Raw genomic sequence first — 21750 nt, forward strand, 5'->3', positions numbered from 1 at the left:
ATTCCATTTAGTAATTTGATTTATCAGTCTATAAATCATATTCTTTTCTTGGCGCACATATAAAATTTCAATATTCAGAATAACTTCTTGAACAGATAGCCTTCGGGTAACCGATCATGTTTTCCCAAGCCCTCAGAGTTCAGAACTAGCACAGTCAGCAGGGAACAAATTTCCCTCTTTTAGTTTTGTGTTGAAGGAAGTACTCGTAAAGTTTGTAGCTTGGGACGGCGGCGTTTTCAAGGAGCCATACAATTCGACATAGATCTGATAAACTTGATCTAGGACTCCCTTTTTTCTTTAACAAATGCACAATGCTAAGAAAGTTTTTGCTTCTCAATATAGTGCTTTAGGTCTACCGAATTTATATGAACGATAGACCTTTTGACGACATCATAATAAGTTTGTAGTGATCTTCATTATCATTATTATCATATCATATACTTCGAAATCGCTGCTTGATAGGTAAAAAGGAAGCTCAGCACAAAACATATCCCTCTGTTGAAGATAGTTGCACTTATTTTACAAAAAAACTTTTGAAAATGGCACATAATACATTTCAAGTAATAAAAGAGATGCCTCATATTTATTGAGTGACTGTGTCAAAAAGACTTGTGCCAGATTTACTTTTTTGTCACTAGTATCACACCTGCAGTAGATTTTGGATACAATTTACATTAAATTGTGCTGGTTTAGAGAATGTTGCATTTGAATAACATTTATCTAAAATTGGCTACCCGGTTAGTCTCTTTACCTCCTTTTTTGCTTAGTGGTAAACATCACCTTCATGTATGATTAATCCAATTAATATAGTCGGTAAGTTGCCTTTTTAAATATTTTGATAATCATTTCGGTTATTTCCATTTTATTTGGATGCATTTAGTAATTATATTAACACCCGTCATTTTAGTGCTTAAAATATATTTTCACTCAGCAAGGTAAGTTGTGAGAAGTTGCTGCATTTTTGAAGATTAGCTTAGCACTTGTATAAAGAAAATATTGCAGAGTCAATTTTACAGTGTATTATGTATTATATTGTTTCAGATTTTGTCGTTGACATCAGATATCAATGCAGGTAATTAAATAATTAGTCAGTTGATGACATTTAATTGTTTCTGTTGTATATAATAACCCGAAGGAGGCTTGACTATGTTGATATTACTACAAAAGAAACAAATTTCGATCTTCAATAATTGGAATTTGGGGTAATTTTTATTCCATAATGGATCTGGTTTTTTTTTCACATTTCACAAACTACTCTTATTTCGAGAGTTTAAAATTTTATATAGTTTTCTGAATGAACTAACTTTGTGTTCTGGTGAAACAGTTATATAGAAATATAAAGTTATTAAATATAGATAAATCAAAACGATTCATAAAATTGTTATAAAACGTTTGATTAGGCATCATGGTGAATGAAATTACTCTCCATTTTTCGATTTAATGTAGAAATATAGAAAATTACTCCTACGTAAGAGTTTCATAATAAAAAGTTCTTATGCTTTCTCGGAAAATTTATTCGTGAGTCGGAATCATGGTCTTACTTGTTTTATATGTATAATTCGATATAATAAATCAAATTATCTCCTATTACCAGTTATCGGTTCACTAAATGCACATACAATTATTCAATTTTTTGAGTATTTTGAATATAAAAAAAAATATTAAGTTATAATCCTGTCCTGTCCAGAATAAAATCAGTAGTATGAAAATTAATGTCACTATTATAATAGTGTGGGGTGCTTTCTACGATATTTTTAAAGTTTAGGAACTCTCCAAATGATTTTTTCGATTACTGAAAATTATTCACTGAGTAGGACCTCTCTTTCTATTATGTCTCTCTTTTTTCATCTTTTCAATAAGATCCAAATGGTTCTCTATGGTACTGTAATGTTTTTCTTATTTATTTAAACTCAAACTATTTTTATACACAATGTCTTTTAATTACCTAATTTATTTAAACACCAATTCTCAACTTATATAGTTATAATTTATTTAAATTTACCGGTTACTTTTTACTATTTCGATCCGTTCGCTAAAATTATGTAGACTTTCGGTGTTAAACAAGCACAAATTTATACTAGAAAGGAATTTTTTAATAAAACTAGAAAGTAAACAAAAAATAAAATAAAAGGCTCTTTAGAAATTAGTTCTAAAAACAGTATAAACAAATCGCTGCTGTGATAAAAAATTTTCTGCGTTCAGCGCTATAATGTAAATTTAGACTCTGCCAGACAGGACCGGCTTCACGATCGAGTTCGTAACAGTATGATAGACGGTATACTGGTCTGTTAGGTAGGTTACTAAATTATAAATGCGTTATGTGCCTCTAGAATAGCTCAACTGGTGAAGCTCCTACCAATAGATCTGGGTTGCCATTTACCTAGCTCAAATTGGTGATATCCAAATTGAGGACTCAATGTCAGTCGTTATATTTTTTCAATTGTTTCATTGCGAAGCACAGTTTGTTTAAAAATTTCTTGGAAAACACCCCAAAAACACCATGTTTTTAAACTGTAATGTATTTTTTGCTTTTTAATTCCATTTACTATTTTTAACCCGTTTTTAATAAGTACAGATGTGTTGATGGTTGCATCTCGATTTGAAAGCGCTTACGTAGTTCGCCCACTTGCTCTAATTTTTACTCTGATACTAGTGATATAAGAAAAAATTTATGAATCCTGGCGAATTTAATAAGAATAATTGGATATTTTGATGAAATTATTGCATTCTCATCAGTCTTTGACAAGTATGCATAGTTTAAAATAAATCTGATTGCTAAAAATAGGGATAAGCCGGACCAAAGAGATACTAACTTGTTTTATTTCAAGTACTTTCGATGTCTCGTAAAATTTCATTTCAACCGATGCAATATTGAAATTATTGTTAATAGCCGTTTGCTCTTCTCGGAACGGTAGCTGTTTTCCGATTTTAGTTTTAAGTGGCCGGATAGTTTATAAATAAAGTTCCCTATTTGATGGATAGCCGCAGACACACAATCTAAAATGTTTATGCATCAAGTGGGTCATGGGGATGTTTTATAACACTATTAAATATAATGTTTTTGGTTTATTCTTAGTTATTTGTTGTTTTCTTTGCCAGAAAAGCTTCTAGTGGGCAATAACATGCAAATCAAAAGCGACTTGTGGCACGGGGAGTGGACATAATGAAGAAGATATCACATTTCTTTTTTCGCACACAAACGATACAATATTACTTTGTGGAATTAGCAGTTTATAACTTTTTCATTGGAATAAACTCTCATTGCATTATGTCTTCACAATTGATGATCGATGTTCGACTGACATGCCCTATTAGAACGATTGTCTTTTTAGATCTCCGAATCTTTATTTAAGTATCGTAGCAGTTCAGCAGTTCATGTTGAGAATCTGTAGCAGTATATTATTAGTTTTAGATCTATGTGGTAGTTTTTAAAAAGCATATCCGTATAAAACGCAATCTTATTAGTTTGAATATCAATAGGAACTGTTCAAGTTCTTTATTTTTTGCAAAATTCTTTTTGTTTTATTATGCCAATTCGGTGTGGTGACATTACAGACTCATTCGACACAGATCGTGATTATATCGATCGTGATCTTTTGATTCAATAAACAGGTAAAAATTTACATTTCGATCTATTCAGATTTTTATGAAAATATGATATTTTGAAACTAAGTTTGTATCAAAATATAACCTAACCTAACCTAACCTAACCTAACCTGTTAACCACAATAAACAGTTAAACATTTCAATTGTATTATTTTCAAATTTTAGACCCTTTTTGTAATATTTTGTATACTATATACTATATCAAAATCACATTAAGAAACGATGGTTTTTATTGTTATAGATGCGATAAAATACGTCAACGTATAAATGAAATAATTAAGGTTAATAAATATCTCTAACAGTCATGTTCTAACTATGAATTCTGAGTATCTATTTTTCACTGTCTTATCCTCACCTTCAACTTGTCAAATGTTTAATTATGCAACAGATGCTGAAAACATGACGTCGCAACGTCCACCTTCAACGCGTAACGTCACCGACGTCTCTACGGATGCCGCCGTCGAACAGAAGAATGCGCAGAAGCTGGGAAAAGGCGACTTACAACAACCGAAGGCGGAAAACGGTTACAGCGCCGACAACAGTATTTCGCAGCGAGAGACTATGGAAAGTGAAAAACGTAGGAAAATTGACAGAGGAAGAAACATGGAAGCCGAAGCAGCTACGAAAATTCAAGCAGGATTTCGAGGATACCAGGTTCGAAAGCAACTGAAACTCAAAGTAAGTTTTTATTTATTTATATATTAAAAATCGATAGTTAATTTTCAATCAATACTTGAAATTGATATGCGAAATTTTTGTTTTTATCTATTTAGATCAGCACTTAAATTTAAAACAATGAATTTTTCAGTTGTTTATTAGATTTTGAAATGTATATTTTCATTGTTTTAAAATAAATTGAGTATTCGATAAATTTTACTGATAATAAAATTTTGAATCGAACAAATTACATGAATATTATTTATTATTTAACTCGATTAAACAATATATGATGGTGTTAGAATTGGAGTAGGACATGGAGGATTCCAGTCAATGTAATAATATAATTCTTTTTCTTGATAAATCGTCTTGATTTCAGGTCTATTTTAATTGATAATTTGTTTTTAAAACAAACATGTCGACATTCCTCGACCATTATCAAAATCTGATTTGACATTGATCCTTTGAATGATTATATTTATCAATAGATCATCCACAACATGAATATCCATATAAAAATCTATTTAAATAACACAATATGTTTTATAATAATATAATAAGTAGCCAGCCATCAAATAAATTCTTCCTAGCTACATTTAAATTCATAAAATATAATTACAAATTCCACTCAAATTGTTTAAGTGTTTTTTTTCTATGTATGTGAACCATTATTATAGTATTCGTTCATCCTTCTCTCGAAAATTTGTTTACTTTTCCAATAACCATGCATCGAAATTCGAAATATTGAAGAAAATACTAAAATTTTGTGCAAAATATATTTATTTTTCAACTCCATACACTTTTCCTAGCGATGTTCGATAAGTTCGATACCCTTTTTATAATTAGAATCGTCAAGCTCCTCAAAATAGCCATTAATTACCGACAACATCTCTCCATTGTTAGAAAAATCTTTGATCGCCGAGCCATTTTTTCAAGTCCACAGGAAATAATCCAAAGGAGCTTAATCTGGAGAATAGGGTAGCGATTCTATTTTTAATTCATCAATTTTAGCAATTTCAATAGCGGAAGTGTGAGTTGGTCTTGATGAAACAACACTTTCTTCATATCCAAATGCGGCATTTTTGGTTAATTTCTTCGATAAAACGTTGCAATAAGTTCGGATAATACTCGCCGTTAATAGTTTTTCCTTTTTAAAGGTAGTCAATGAAAATTATCCCACGAGCAATTTAAAAAGCAGATGGTAAAATAGATTGTTCTTTTGATATTCATGTTGGAGGCGATCTATTGATATAATTGGCTACATTAAATTAGGTCGAAACGTCAATATATTTATCTGTTTTAAATGTTCTAAGAAGTGAGAAAAAATATAATTATATATTCATATCACTCCATTGTATTTATGAATTCATCATCATGTTATTATTTCTCAAATTTGAATAATTTATGATTGAAAAATAGCACCTATAAATAATAGTTTAAACTGATAAGAGTGTTGATAAAACAGCTAACGATTAAAAATTTGCAATTAATATTTTGGTATATTCAAACCACGGATTTATTCTCGCCTACAATCTAGTGGACTTCGTTAATATTTGTTCTAAAAACAGCAAATGACAGTTTTTGTCACTGTGTTTTAATTAAATCGTAAATTCATGGAATCGTATCAATGCGATTCATATTTATATGAAACCTAACCTAACTTAACCCAACCTGACCTAACCTATTGTCTTTTAGTAGTGGTACAATAGTGTTGCACCTCTAACCATGACAAGGTGCGTGAAAACCCCGGATTTTAGGGTTCAGAACCCAGACATGTCAACATTTGTAAACACAGTCAGTGTACGCCTAAACTGTTTTTTAAAAGATGGTCTTAAAAGATTTATTATCAAATTATGATATAAATTTTACTTAAATGTATATTGAAAGTAAATATTCTCAAATTTCGTGACTTGGAAAGAATATGTCCACATATTGAATGTAATTTGACGGTCTTTAACATTACGAACATGTTATCGTTATAATTGAAAATATTACGGTTTATTTGTATCATACGTATACGGAAACAATTTCACTATTTTAGATGTAATTCCAGTGACATTGTCAGTTTTATATAGTGCTTCTCAAACTATTTCTCCACTGATTATTACATTATAGTATCCTGGGAGAATGATTAGGTGTGTTGGTAGAAAAACCTCACTAAAGTGTCTTATATTAATACATTTCTTTAGTAAATTTATCGCTACATTTATAAATTGAGAGACTTCCTGTGAGAATTTTGTGATAAGTTTAGTGAGATCTGTCAAACCTAAGAGAACTTATTTGGATTGGGTTTCACTGATTTTCTTGAATATCACAGCAGCCTCACCGAACTTATCCCAACTTATTGTCGGTTCTTATGAAACATCTAATAATCGCAGAATATCAACGATAATTGCATTTTTCTAAAGTTTTTGACTGTATTCAAAATGCATTCAATTTCATTTTTACTTTTGACCTAGTCAACAAAACCTGTGTAAATGTTATTGTTGGGGGATTGTGGAAATAAAATACCAAACAATAGATATATATGCGTTTGTGGAATTTTATATTTTTCATAAATTAACAAAAAATTGCTAGGTTCTATTTTCATGGGATATATTAGGTCGTTATTGTTAAAGTTGAATTTTGAATTAATTTGTTACTTAGACATTTAAAATGTATACACTAGGGTTACTTATATCAATTTTTCTATTATTTCTTATCTTCTTTCCATAATACCGATATCATTATTTTATTCTCCTTCAAATTCAACAAAAAATCATTTCGCTTGTTTGAAAATACTGTTTAAGAATTATTTTGTTTCAAATTTCAACTCAAGTTAATTTGAAATTATAATAAACAGGGACTACTATTGGGAAACACTGGTTAGTAGTTACATTATCTGTAACCATCCTACTATTTATTATTTAGCAGTGTAATAATATGTTTCATTGGAAAACCACTTTATAAACGATCAAGGACTATTTAATTTTATTGTTAATTGAGGAAATTGTTTTATTTTTGTTATTATACCCGGGATCATCACAGAAAATATTTTGTGTTTTGATATGCTAATGATGTTGTTAAACATAACTGACATTTTACATGCTTTTAAACTTTCCATCCATCCATATAACAATAACATAGAAATAATTCAATACTATATAAGTAACAGGGTACAGAAGTTTTAGCAAGGACGACCAGTGATGATTAAGGCTATTTGCACACACACCGTTTTTGGACGGCCGTTATAAAGTCGATCGATATTTAATCGGTAGCACGCTACTTGTAAACATCGGATTTTCACCGGTCAAACAATCAGTTGCTTTGTTGTCCTGACAAGAGATTATTGAATAATAATGAGTTGTTGCTATGTGGTTATTGTATCGCTGTATTAAGCACATATCCTGTATTCATCCAAGTCATCAATCAAAGTAGAGTACACACGGAAACATTCTATACTCTTTATGAAGAACTAAAAAGTTTTTCTTTTTCAGAATATCTATTGCATCCTTTAGCGAACTTCACGAGAAGTGGAAATCTAATCGTAGTTAGCACGCAATACCAAAACTACTTAATTTTACCGAGCAGTCCACTGAAATGGTCGTTAAAAAACCGGTGCGAGTGCAAACGTGTATTTAGTCAGTACTTTTCGGTAATGTCGGCGATAAAGTGGCACTAGTCGGCTACTCACTGTCATTTTACCATCAACTATCAGCCATCGTGGTGTGTACCAGGTCACGTTCCTACATGTAGTTCACTGATGAAATTTGGACGACCGGTATAAAATCGGACGTTCAAAATCGGTGTGTGTAAGTGTGCAATTATCCTAACGTAGGAGACGACCGATCATTGTGCGAATTAACGTAGCACATGCCGCCAACGAGCAGCTTATTGATGAGGACATATGATGGACTCTACAGGAATTGGAGACGGCATGTAACACCATCCAAAGAATATCGAAGAGAATATGGCAGAGCACGGCTTCCACTAATTGACTGAGACGTTCCATCGCATTTCTTCCGCGAATAACGGCTACTTTAGCTGATGCACACGGCTTACTTCCATTTTGCACGATACTCACAACTGGCTGATTTTCTAGCCATTGCTGGGCTACTACCAGCTACCACCTGTTATTTTGCATACAACCAGTGCCTGCAGAACTTTCACAAGATACATATACGTTCGGAGTCCGTTCACATAACTATAAGCAATAGTTGTCAGACTTATGCCTTAACCCTCGTATTTAAAAAACGAAAAAGTTTGCTTTGACCGCAAATTGACATTTTTTTAACATTCAATACTGTTAAAATGTTCATCTATGTTTTTAAACTTATGTTACTTGTTTTCTTACCAATGTTTTGTTGAATTCGTCACAACATTGTCCTCGCAAGAGAGTTACCAGTAAATGCCTTTTTTAAATATAGTTTTATACTTGGTTAATCCTAAATTCATAATCTGAAAAGTAATATCATTTCAAACGACAAAACGCAGTTAAACTATTTCTTGAGCTGTTTGATTTTAAATAAAATGGAAATGAAACTATTTCTAACTTATCTCGTATATCTGACCGTGAAACGTAAATATAAAATTGAGCTTTTAAAATAGAAATAGAAACTTCCTATTCTGTTGTAAATATTTAGATTGTCTACAATTTCATATTAAGCTTTTGATAACCTATATAATTTTGAAACTTTACATTTTGAACAATATTGAAAATTTTGTTTCCATTAGAAGCCTAGATAGCTACAAACATGTAACATAAAAAGTAACACCCTTTTTTGATCTTTTTTAATAATTCTTTTTATAGAAAGTTGATTAATATTCTTTGAACTATAGGCGTATTCATAAAAAAAGTCATGGCAATCTCAATAAACAAATAAATTATTTATAAAACATAATGAAGTACAAGGAAATGAACCTAGAGTTTTAATTATTACGCAGTTAAAAGTTGTTGGTATATTCTAATAAAAATTTTGATGAATTACGGAACGTAGATATAGTCAACATATTTTTTAACATCTTATTTTTAAACCTTCATCATTCGGATTATTGGAATAGTTGAAGAGAATACGTCATCCGGACATTATAAATATTAGATTGTATTTTATGACTTGAATGCATGAAAATGATGCATTTTCCAGTCACTTTATTCCATAATAAATTTTTATTAAACGTAGGTGTTGAAAAAGCTGTTTTGATTTATGATTTGACCTTTAATTTAATTATTATTGTAGTTACTTATTATAGGTATGTTGAAATAATGGTGAACAATTGATATATCTCATGCAATAATATTTTAATGCATTGATTTAATTAATAAATTTAGTGGATGATTCTCGAATCCGCATTTTTTCCCAGCTAAATCACTCACAGTTTATTTTATAAATTGATTTAGAATAGGATTTGTTTCCTCTCATCTCATCCATCTCAAGTAGATGTCGTATCGATTAATTTATCGTGGTCTATTGTCGCTTTTTCATGTTTATCTAAAATCTGCCAAACGATTTAACATTTTTCGCTATTCTTCTCCACAACTGTCTGTTTGTTACTTTCCATTGCGCTGTTTTAATACATATACTCTTCAATTTCGTATAACTTGGTATTTCCAACTTCATGATTTGGGAATCATCAGTGGATGATGCATTTTTTCCCAGCTAAATCACCCACAGTTTATTTTATAAAGTGCTTTAGGATAAGATTTGTTTCTTCTAGATACCAATAGTAAAAAAGCAATTGTATCTGCTAAGAGTAAAAGGTTCTGAAAATGTATTACCAGAAGCAGTTTCTCAACAACAGCTTGTGATGTGTGCTTACGATTATATTGGTTGAGGTTATGTTCACTTATTGTGTATTGTTTATGGCATGAGGTGAATTTATGTTTTTATTTACATGACAGTGCATTGTAGTTACATATTAAGTGGAGGACTTATCGATGAATTAATCGTGGAGTATCAGTCTATTGTCGCTTTTTCATGTTTATCTAAAATCTGCCAAACGATTTAACATTTTTCGCTATTCTTCTCCACAACTGTCTGTTTGTTACTTTCCATTGCGCTGTTTTAATACATATACTCTTCAATTTCGTATAACTTGGTATTTCCAACTTCATGATTTGGGAATCATCAGTGGATGATGCATTTTTTCCCAGCTAAATCACCCACAGTTTATTTTATAAAGTGCTTTAGGATAAGATTTGTTTCTTCTAGATACCAATAGTAAAAAAGCAATTGTATCTGCTAAGAGTAAAAGGCTCTGAAAATGTATTACCAGAAGCAGTTTCTCAACAACAGCTTGTGATGTGTGCTTACGAGTATATTGGTTGAGGTTATGTTCACTTATTGTGTATTGTTTATGGCATGAAGTGAATTTATGTTTTTATTTACATGACAGTGCATTGTAGTTACATATTAAGTGGAGGACTTATCGATGAATTAATCGTGGAGTATCAGTCTATTGTCGCTTTTTCATGTTTATCTAAAATCTGCCAAACGATTTAACATTTTTCGCTCTTGTCCACAAAGTCTGTTTGTTACTTTCTATTGCGCTGTTTTAATACTGTTGTAAATCGTATTATCTACAACTTCTTTCCATTCTGTTATTTTCGTCAGTGAATCCATTCTCCATTCTCCATTAGTTTTCCCAACAATTTCATAATGAATTAATCTTCTCATTTGTCTCTTTCCTGTTTCAAATTTTGTCTCAAACATCCTCAATATTTATGTTTTGAATGGCAAAATATGGTTGATATGTTTTAGCATAGAAATCTACGAGAAGTATTAAAAAAATACTATGTAAGTATTTTATTAAATATGTAGTAAAATAGTAAAATTTAATTTCAATCAATTCCGGCTAGCAATGCACTTATCTGCTCCCTTACGAATTTTAGGAATGGTGAAAAAGAGCTGTCTTTCTAGCATGTGTTTTTATTCCCAAGCCACAATTCGCACGGTATTAAATTTGGTGAGTAATGTGGATCTTGAGAGATAAGAAAACTTTTAGTTAATGAATCAAAGGAATGGCATTTTTCACATCTTTTTCTTCACACATCCTTTAGTAAATCTACAGTCTACAGTTCTCATAGATATGCATTCTGAGTTTTTTGTTTCCTCACAATCACAGTGTCTCTTATTTTCAGGTAGAAAAACTTGTTTGCATTGCTGTTTTTCTATACGAAAGTAATGACTGATATCAAAGATGGGTTTGGTACTAATCTCTGGGTTCACTACAATTAACAAATTTGTTGTACACATTGATATATGTTATTTTAGATTCATCAGATGAAGTCCAAAGTTGCAGCTTTGGTTTTGCCTGGTTTCCTTATTTATTTGAGTCGCTAAAATATAATATATTTAGTTAGTGTTTCGAATGATTAGGGTAGAGGTTCTAAATAATGCTACGACATCATTTGTTGACACCCTAGGTGAAAATGATTGTTCTTAAATAGTCGCATTACCCTGAAATTATCTAGTTTCGGTTTCTTTAATTGGCGTTAGTTACATTTTGATACATTTTTGATAAATAAATACTAATCTAGCTTACTCTGTAATTGCGATTTTTTACTTAATAGATGTATTATTTATTTAGTCTCTAATAATTGTTTTTAATTCACTGATTTATCTTCACACTAATAAATTCAATTGTTCACGTTAGTATCTAGTTCAAATAACTGATTAGACAAGTGTTTTGTTTATTTTAGTTCAAAAATATTTGTTATTTGTTCTGTCCTTAAAAACTTTATATATAAATTTATGCACAGATGTTCATTGCAACCGCGTATTTGAAATTGGGAACAGGGTCAAAATAATAAAAATTTCATTCAGCTGTATTCTTTATACGATGTACAGGGAGAGATACAAACTTTTACGCTGGTAATGGGATCTATAACAAGTTTAATTTTGTAAGATTATCTGAATACCCCAGAAAATACAAGTTGAACTTTTTTTCCACATATATCCTTGATATTAAAGGTAAAATAATTACTAAATTAAATTGATAAAACATAATATTTTGTAAATATAGAAGAATTCCTTCACATTAATTCAATTTTCAAATTAGCTAAACTTTCTCTTGTAAGTGAGAAGTGGAAATATCGAGTTTCATCACGAAAAAAAATTAAGATGGGAGTCAAAAGGGAGTCACGTTTACAGGCGCTCATTATGCCACTTTTTTCCCAAAATTACGTAAGACAATGGAAGAAAAACGGCGGGGAAAAATACGTTTTTACGTAGTCAAACTATAATTTTAAAATTTTCACGAAAACATTGACCCTTGTGGAAGGCTACTATACTGAATATTTCTGTACACATTAATTGTTCTAAATTTGTAAAAAACGCATTACTGTGATATACGTGTTTTCTTGCCAACTTTTGTTTCTCCAAGTAATATTTTTAAACTGCATGTTGTTTATAAAAAAGGATTTGAATCATCGAAGTATTTCCTGTGACGAAGATTTACCCACAGTATTGCAATTAAACAAATTATAATAATTATTTAATAATAAAGTGAATGCCACTTCTATACCTACAATCTTCAAACCATTAGCTCATAATATTACAACAAGTTATTTTAAACGAATGTTTGATTTGGAAATGGGACCTGGCATAAAATTTAGTTTTTACCTTGAATTTGAGAAACCGCATTATCACCTTGACCTTCAATTAAGGTTGAATAATCTTATTATCTAGGATGTATTCATGAGAACAAGGGTGTTTCCAGCTAACTGGTTTAGGGAGGGTAATTTGAAGAAAATAAAATACCTAAATATTTTTTTTCATAAATTTGAAGTAGCAGCCAGATCAAAGAAACTTTGCTACTATTTGATAATTAGAGGTTCCGTTTTTTCAATTTGTGATTCATTTAAAATATTTTTCGCACCTTATTATAACAATATTGATTTGGATTTTGTTTGTACGAACCTATTTAAAGTTACCGTATAGCTAAAAATAATGGACAAACAGCACAAGCACAACGTATTGTGTAACGAGGTGTAAATCGTTTCCTTACGCTTAATTGGAAGATTCTCTATCTTCCGATTGTGAAATTGATTCCATTGACTTGAGTTAGACATAAAATATTCACGGCATTTATTAGGTATATGGCAACATGATCAAGATTAAAAATTTTTAATAATGAATATAACGAATGAAAACAGTCATCACACTAAAAATATCTACATCTACCAATAAATTCACATTTATAATCATTAATCATATTCTAATATTTTGTTACCTTTATTCTAGACATACGAGGGCTGTTAAGAAAATTGTCTGTCGCCGCTAGGCACGCGCTGATTACATATACAACTAAAATAACCAACCAACCATAATAACATTTCCACGCTGTCCGTTTGTTCGATAGTCCAACTTGAAATATGCGCTTAAAATCTCGCCAGTAGTTTTATGTTACGTTAATTTTATGAAAATTTATCGGTGTGAATGAAAACTCCATCGAAAAATTCTTCATTAAACTCGAAAAAGGAGAAATGAAGAGCATTAGTAGTAGTAGCTCTACAGGCCGTTGTGTGAAATTATCGAACAAAAGCGAAGCTACGACAAAATTTGGTTAATGGGTACCAAAATTGCTTATAAATAACCATATATGCTAGCGAATGGGAAAAACTTTGACATTTTTTACTTACATATCTGACCTGGTGGTTCATTAAGACACTATGAGTGAGACACTGCAGTTCTTTACAAGAACCAAGAAGATGTTTGCAAATATTGTCACCAAAAAAAATGGCGATTGCATTTGGGATAGACGAGGTGTGATTCTGACAGGTTTTCTCATTACAATAGACTCTGAGCGGTACCATCAAACTACGCGCAATAATGGATTAGCAGTTCGCAATAAGCGCCGCAGAAAATAGATGTCCGTAGTTTTGACATGAAATTCGGCAAAGCGTACGAAAGAAGTCCTTGATTCATGCAAGTTCATGAAAGGTTCTACCTCATCAGTTCCGTATTGTAAGCGTAATTTTCGAAATGCATTTTGAAATAATTGTCAAATTTCGTAATTTTTTTTGCAATCTCTTTCATGCAATTCTCTATTCGTTACTCTTGGTTCCAGCTCACAACTAGCGTGCTACTTGTTGCAATCTATCTTGGAATCTTTCAATTTAACCTAATGAAATATAGATATAAGTAAAATTTGAGGGAGAAAAGTACTGTGTATCCAGTATATCCAATATTATTATATATTATATCAACATTATGTGAAAATATATCTTTTATGCTTAAGATAAGATTTTTTTCATGACTTTATTTAGGTCGATTTAATTTATAATCAATAAACTGTCACCATTCTGCATGGATTTGGAAAACAAGACGTCCGAAGCGAATTTAACTAACGTTAGTTATTAAAATCTATAAATAAGAGATAGTTTAGTCCTCGAACACCAAAAATTTTTTAAACTAATTAATTTATAAATAGCAACCAATTGGCTCTAAAAATGCGTCATAAGAATGCCAAAGACCATCAGTTCTGGTTTTTTACCTTTCAATTTGAGATGTTTATTATTAGTATCTACATATTATATATTTACGTACTCGCAAAAATAGATATTTTTCTAATCGTGGAGGAAAAATACCTCAACACAATTGTACAGTGTGTCACAAAAAAATCTAAAGACCGTCGACGATAAACAGTATAATCAAACGAAAAGAGAATATCTTAAAAAGCTAGTACTGTAGTAGATATAGACATGATACAGACATCATTATTTAAATCGAAACAAACAAAATACATTAGGACCGAGGACATAACAAATATTTATTATTGCTACCAAGCAGAATGCTTGTGTTATGTAATTAGAACTGATCTTGAAAGTAACGAGAAAAAGAAAGTGATGAGACCGAATTACTTCACATGACATTTACTAACAAGATTGAGCATTTCGTCAGCTTAACTTCGATGCAAAAGTAGAAGTTAAACTTGGACGGAGATGTAGAAAAATGTGTTGGCTAATTACAAGAAACTTTGTCTCTACACAAGAAGCTTATGTTTCATAAGCAAATACTCAAGCTTTTGTGGACTTATGGTATCCAACTATGGGGATTCACCAAAGTAAGCAACTTAACAATCATCCAAAGATTCCATAACAAAGCACACAAAGTAAATCATCCAAAGGCCATGAAAAAAGACTTCATTATCATATGGATGTCGAGGCCATTCAGCTTCTCGACAATATTTATTTGAAAAGAAAATACTTAAGAGGATCCAGTCTTTTGAGTTAAATTGGTGATTGTAGAGGGAAAGCAAAGTTTGAGTGTGCACGTTGAACTCCACCGCATTACAATAGAACCTAAAAGACACTCATGAGTATAGCTTAGTTTTAAGTTTCAAATCTATTAGGTTAAGTCGAAGTTAAATTGCTTATTAGTCACTTTTGACCAGATTGTTATATGCCAAATACCTCATGGATGTTTAATAGTAACGAAAAAAGCTACGATGTTTAATCTTCTACTGGTTTTGCAAGGTTTACGAAGATTTACAAAGCTGTAGGAATTTTACTAATTCATACATTAGTGTCTAGTTTAAATTCTTGCGGGTATTGTGCAGAAATACCTTCTAATAAAGGGTTTATATGAGAAAGTGACTTCAAAACTTTTCGCGAGTTGTGTGTTCGACATTTGACTCTCTCTCTTCTAAACCATTTTTTTTTAATAGAAGAGTTACTATTGGAAATTCACATTTATTTAGTCCACCTCTAATTCTTTTATTCTGCAAAAAATATTTTATTTATTAGTGTCGTCACTCTGTTGATTCATCAATATGGATGATGAGATTCTAGGTGACGTCCTAGATAGTACTTCGATAAAGATACAAAATTCTGTATATTATGTCAATCAATGAATCGAAAATAAACATAATGATGTATATAAATTAGATAGAAAATATATACGTTTCAAGAAAAATAGAATGAGTTATTTGCTGTCTACAATCAAAATGGTAAAATAATATTTCAGATATTGAATCTACCTCCTATTCTAATAAAATTGGTAAGAGGATGGCCCCAGAAGTACATGGCCGAACAAAGAAAACACAGAATCGTCAAGCCGCCTCTTGGAATAGAATAATTTCCGGCATCACCTCTCTTCATTGTTGGAAAATCTTTGACTACCGAGCTATAATTCAAGGGCGCTAAATCTGATAAATTTGGTGATGAGGTAGCAATCCAAAATTTAATTCATTAATTTTGGCCGTTGATAGTTTCTTTCTTTCTTTCTTTTCTCTCTTGCCTTCAGATGGAATGGTCTTTGCCTTTTTTGGAGCCAGTTCTCCCTTTCCAGTTAACTGTTTTGATTGTTCTTTTATTCCGGGTGTGAAGTGATGGATCCACATTTCAGCTATGTTTATGAAACAGTCCAAAAATTTGACTTGACTTACAATGTGTGTAAACGCGGCACCCATTGAAAAATGGGTGCGATATAACCGTACTTTTTGAAATGCCTACTATGTCTGCTGGCTCGCAACTTTGTGGATTTTCTTCAACATTTCTGGAGTCATTTTGTCGACCACCGTCGGCCTCCTTTAAACAATATTTTACTATTTATAATAAAGGAGCAGTGTCACTCAGAGTAGAATCTAATTCAGATTTTATATTGGATGAGATACGACCTTTTAAATAACGATGACGATAACGTTCAGTATTGATACATACACAACCATTTTTTTAATATTTCTGTTTATTACCTCTGGATCAATGACTGGTAATAAAAAAAGTACTATTATTGTCTCGGTTTCTTATTTATTGTTACAAACCGTATTTTGTATCTACTTAATCGATGAATGTGAATGGCCTCGAGGAAAAAGAATGTATTTCCTCATTTCTTTCGCTCTAAATTTACCAGAAATTGTTTGATGCCCGTATAATTTATGGAATTTCGACACGATTGTATGTGTATTTCGAGGCATCAAAACAAACTTTATAAGATTTGTGAGGATTAGTCGACATTATCAAGAGTTATTTGGTAAACTTAAAATTGACTTGCTAGAAGTTTAATTTAGCATCAGCTATTTTAAATACTCGTTGAAATTAATTTTAGTAGAATTATGAGCTAGAAGATACTAATGCCATTTATATCAAGAAAATTACCATTAACCCTTAACTGGAAAGGTGATGTCTGGTACACTATTGCGCGCAAAGGTTTGTAAATTAGTTGTAAACAAACACGCTTACGACCTGGTCACACCAAGTATTCCTTAAATGATTAGACAGCTACTTTATTCCCTACTTTCGAATTTCTAACTTAATCTGAACGAACAATAGAAATTAAAATCAGTGTATTCTGGTCTACTAGACGCCACCTTGCTGTTAGTGTGATTTTTTTGACATTAAACTTAATAGTTTGATGAAGCTGAAGATGGCGCAAGTAAAATAGACGAGGAAGAGCAGTACACTGCTAATGGAAACAGGGACTGTTTGTCAGAAAGAAACGCAAAAGGCTGAACATTGCCTGCTAGAATTTCAATAAAGACGGAGTTGTCACAATGGACGGAAAATTTGCCAAAAGTTTAACGAGTTGTCGTACTTACCGATAGCAACAAAAATTATTCTTTTGTATTCGTCACGTTTTGATCGTAAATTCATTTATTTTGCACCAGCCTTTTGAAAACATTGATACAATTAAAGAAAAATCTTCTATGACGAAAAACTAGCAAATATATTCGTTAAAAGGCAATCGAATCATTATAAATTTGACGGCATTATACTCCGTTATTTAAGACAGATGCACTTAATTGTAGTCCTACTTGGAACTTAGAAAAAAATCATTGTTATACCTCGTTAACTTACCACAACTGAATAGTAAATTATAAAACGTAAATAGACGAGTGAAATGTACCTGCCTGCGAGGAAGTTTGGTTTAAACAGGGTACCAGACGTGAACTGAACCCTTTTTGTACCCTATACGTCTATTATAACTTCGGTAGTCTTTTATTTAACGCAAATAATCTTGTTGCCATCGAACTATCCTTGACGAATCGGTTATTTCTATCCGTTTATTCAGTTTTTTGTGTTTAAAACCACATGCTGACAAAACTTGACGCAATATTTCCCAACTGGTATAATTATTTTTCATTTCTCAATTTGGTATGCCGTGCGTATTTATGAAATATTGATTGTACCTCGCATAACTGTCTTCTGCAATTGATATTAGAAGAACTATAGTAGAGGAGCTTATGAGAAGGCGTTTAGATAATCATCGCATAGGGCTTGGAGTGAGGAATACTACCTATAAGAAGAATACTGCGGATACCACAAGTAAGTTCGTATTGTGGAACAAATTACTATAGAAAAACGTAAACAGTGTTCCATATGCCCGAGATTTGTTCATCGAATGACCAGATATGTTTTAGTTTTAAAAAAATTATTATTAAAAAAATAGATAAATGTTTCTCTCTCTTAGTATGAAATGGTTTGCCTAAAGTGTATTCGATAGAAAATTTCATTCTCTTTCAGAAAAAATCTACACAAACCAATTTTTTTGGCCGGCAGAATCAGGCAAGCCTGTTTTTAAAGTGTGTGATGAGGGAGTAAATTTTTCCCTCATACGTAACATGATATTTTTTTATTTTGTTCGTTTTAACATCTTCTTTACGATTATCTTGGTTTGTGGATTCAGAAACGGTCGGAAATATCCAGAAAATTAGCTTATTGAACTCATTTTCGATAAACAGAATTAGTTAATGAATATAATTTAGAATAAATGTTTCTATGTGGAAATATTATTTGTGTAAAGTACAGACTCAAAGCCGCTATATGAATCTTCTAAAGGTGAAAATTAGCGTTGCCGGGAAGACAGTTTTCTCGCTAAATAAATACCATTGCAATTAGTGTTTGAATGTTTTTTATATTATAACGAGGTGTACTACAGAATTTGTTTGTACTACTAGACAATATACTTGTATCAAGAGATGATTTAGAAAATTTATGTTAATTTTCTGTTTAAATCAATTAAAATTCTCATGTTATATTGATTATACTACAATAGTAGTATCTTATCTTCCGATAAGGGTTTATATCATTAAATATCATACTCCACATGATGTGCTCGTTGTCGGATCCTGCAAAAAAAATCTGCTAAAATTGGATTTAATTTTATATGAATTTGTTTCAGAATGGTTCTTCTGACATGAACACAAGAAAGTCGTCCATGAAATCGAAATCATCCGGATCAGATACATCAAAAAGTCAATCATCGGATCTAGAACAGCAATCAGCCGTTAAGATTCAAGCTGGCGTTAGAGGATTTCTAGTAAGAAGAAGACAAAAGAAGCAAAGCAATCAAGCATGAACGCAAGAGTTCTCATATATTAATTAAATATATTATTTATGTTAAAGTATTATCTGGTCGTTTTTCATAAACATAATATTTTCTAAATGCATTGATAAATAAGTAGAACACATATTTATATATACATGAAATTGGGAATATTCGGAATTTCCAACTCTTTTTTATAACTACACATTTTTTCTTACAAACGGGGTCATAACCTCATTTACTCAAGATAGATAATGCCATGTTTGAGAAAAATGACCCAAAGGGTCTTCACTGATGAAAAGAGGTACACAATAATAATATATAATTGTTAATTATTGTTATTAAAAATAGTTTCACCTATCAACACAAGGACTTATTCACCATTTAGACCGTGATATTTTAGATTTTAGTTTCAAATGTTGTAATGGAATACATAACACGCTAAATGTACAAGTTTTTGTAGTAAAAGTATTTTCTATTCAATGTAGTATCTGTATATATTTCCAAAAATGTTTTGTCATTAATAACTCCAACTACTCTGACCTCGATATCACTGAAAGATGCGTGTTCGCTGCATATAGATGTTTTCAACGACTCCGACAGTGAACTATTGATCATGAATGTACGTTATTATCGGCGATTCACATTGTTATTCATTTTATGCTCGTGGAAAAATCATTTGACAATAATTTTCAATGATCAGCAATTTGAATTTGAGCGCTTACAATTTCCTCTCAGAATTATTTAGGTTTCATTCCATGCAGTGAATAAAAGTCACGGAAAGATATAAGATGGCATGCACTCGCCATTAGTTGGATTTTTTTAACTAACAGCTAGTATTTTCTAAAAACTGAGAACTGAGCTTTTGTAGAAATATTGAGCTCAAAAATCCTTCTCTTTTAATATTCATACTTTTCTTATATTGTAAATTGAAAGTGGAAGATTTCTATTTGAATAACAATCGGTGACGGAGTATTTTGTCATCTTTTTTAATAAAGTACAGTAAACTCTTAAAGGTCTTAAAATTAATATACATTTTTTCTACGTTCATGCAATAAACACAACTTTATTGAGATATATTTACTGGAAAAACTGGATCTTTATTGCACTAGTGCACTAAATATTTATTGCACACACGTGAATGCCTCAAACTTACGCAACCACGACTACTATGATTTGAATAATGAAACTCTGCAGTTCTAGAAATGTTAGACAAAAATTAATTTTAACAGTTGAACGAAATTTGAAAAGAAAAAAGTTGCGAATCTTACAGAAAATGCGCCTCTTGCATATTTTTTTTAAAGATCGTAAGATATTAAATCCTCATCATTTGGATCTGAGTACTCAATGGTGAGAGCTTGCCTTTCTACAAAAGAAGATATTAATATTGAAAATTATAGAAACTAATGGAATTTATGAATCGGAACTCTGCATGATTTTGGTCATTTAAGTATTTAATAGGCGACACATTCATTACTTTCCGAAAGAAGCTTCGAATTCCCAGTATTTGATGATAAAAGTAAGTCAGTAATTATTGTATAGTTTTTGTAAGACATAAAATTACTTGTTTTAGGTCGCAGGGGCATGTCGAAGGTTCAATATTAATTGTGAAAGTGCCACGTTCAAAAACTGACAAGGAACGAAGTTTTGTCATTAGAGATGAGGTTGAAGAACGATTAAATTTGATCGATTTATACCGTAATTACACGAAATTCAAAAACTTCAAAAATTGTACATTTACCTTCATCATTAATGGTAAAAATAATCCTAATTACTAGCTCCTATCTTTCTAAATATTAACCGATAGCGTTAATTAAATATAAATAATATAAATATTGCATGCAATTCGTGTAAAAAGCACTCGACGTGTTGTCAAACTCGACCTAACGGCACTTAGACAAATTTACGTCGCGTGCAAACACTTATTTTTTGCACTTGTTGCCAAAATCCTATTTATTTGGCGTTGCCAATCTAAAGCACCATAAAAATAATTTGTAGACGCTTCTCTTATTTTTATTGCTTCTTTTATACCTATATTGCTTCCAATTATGGATACATCATTAATGGCATTGTATTGGCCCCACTCAGTTTTCCAAGAGCCTGGTAAAAATCCATCACAATCTTCTTGATCAACCATTGAAAGTGTCATTGTATGTTATTTTCATCTCATATGCCAATCTCCGTGAATTATGTAAACACACTGATGCTTGAACAACGAACATAGTATTTTTAACAGACATATTAA

At 31.2% G+C, this 21750-nt stretch overlaps 1 protein-coding gene across 5 annotated transcripts in view; it reads left to right on the forward strand.

The window, feature by feature from the left end:
• LOC130899516 (protein PF3D7_1417600-like) overlaps positions 1 to 19988 on the forward strand; it is a 34088-nt gene extending 14100 nt beyond the window's left edge. For 3 of the 5 annotated variants that reach the window (XM_057809507.1, XM_057809508.1, XM_057809510.1), the window contains 3 exons: positions 1042 to 1072; positions 3995 to 4284; positions 19362 to 19988. In XM_057809507.1, the coding sequence (XP_057665490.1) occupies positions 1042 to 1072; positions 3995 to 4284; positions 19362 to 19538 (498 nt within the window). In that variant the 3' untranslated portion in view covers positions 19539 to 19988. Of the gene's footprint in view, positions 1 to 1041; positions 1073 to 3994; positions 4285 to 19361 lie in introns of those variants that run through there. The other 2 variants (XM_057809509.1, XM_057809511.1) reach the window with 2 other exon arrangements.
• The last annotated feature ends 1762 nt before the right edge of the window (positions 19989 to 21750 follow it).

This window comes from Diorhabda carinulata, chromosome 11 (genome assembly GCF_026250575.1).
Source record: "Diorhabda carinulata isolate Delta chromosome 11, icDioCari1.1, whole genome shotgun sequence".
NCBI lineage: Eukaryota > Metazoa > Arthropoda > Insecta > Coleoptera > Chrysomelidae > Diorhabda > Diorhabda carinulata.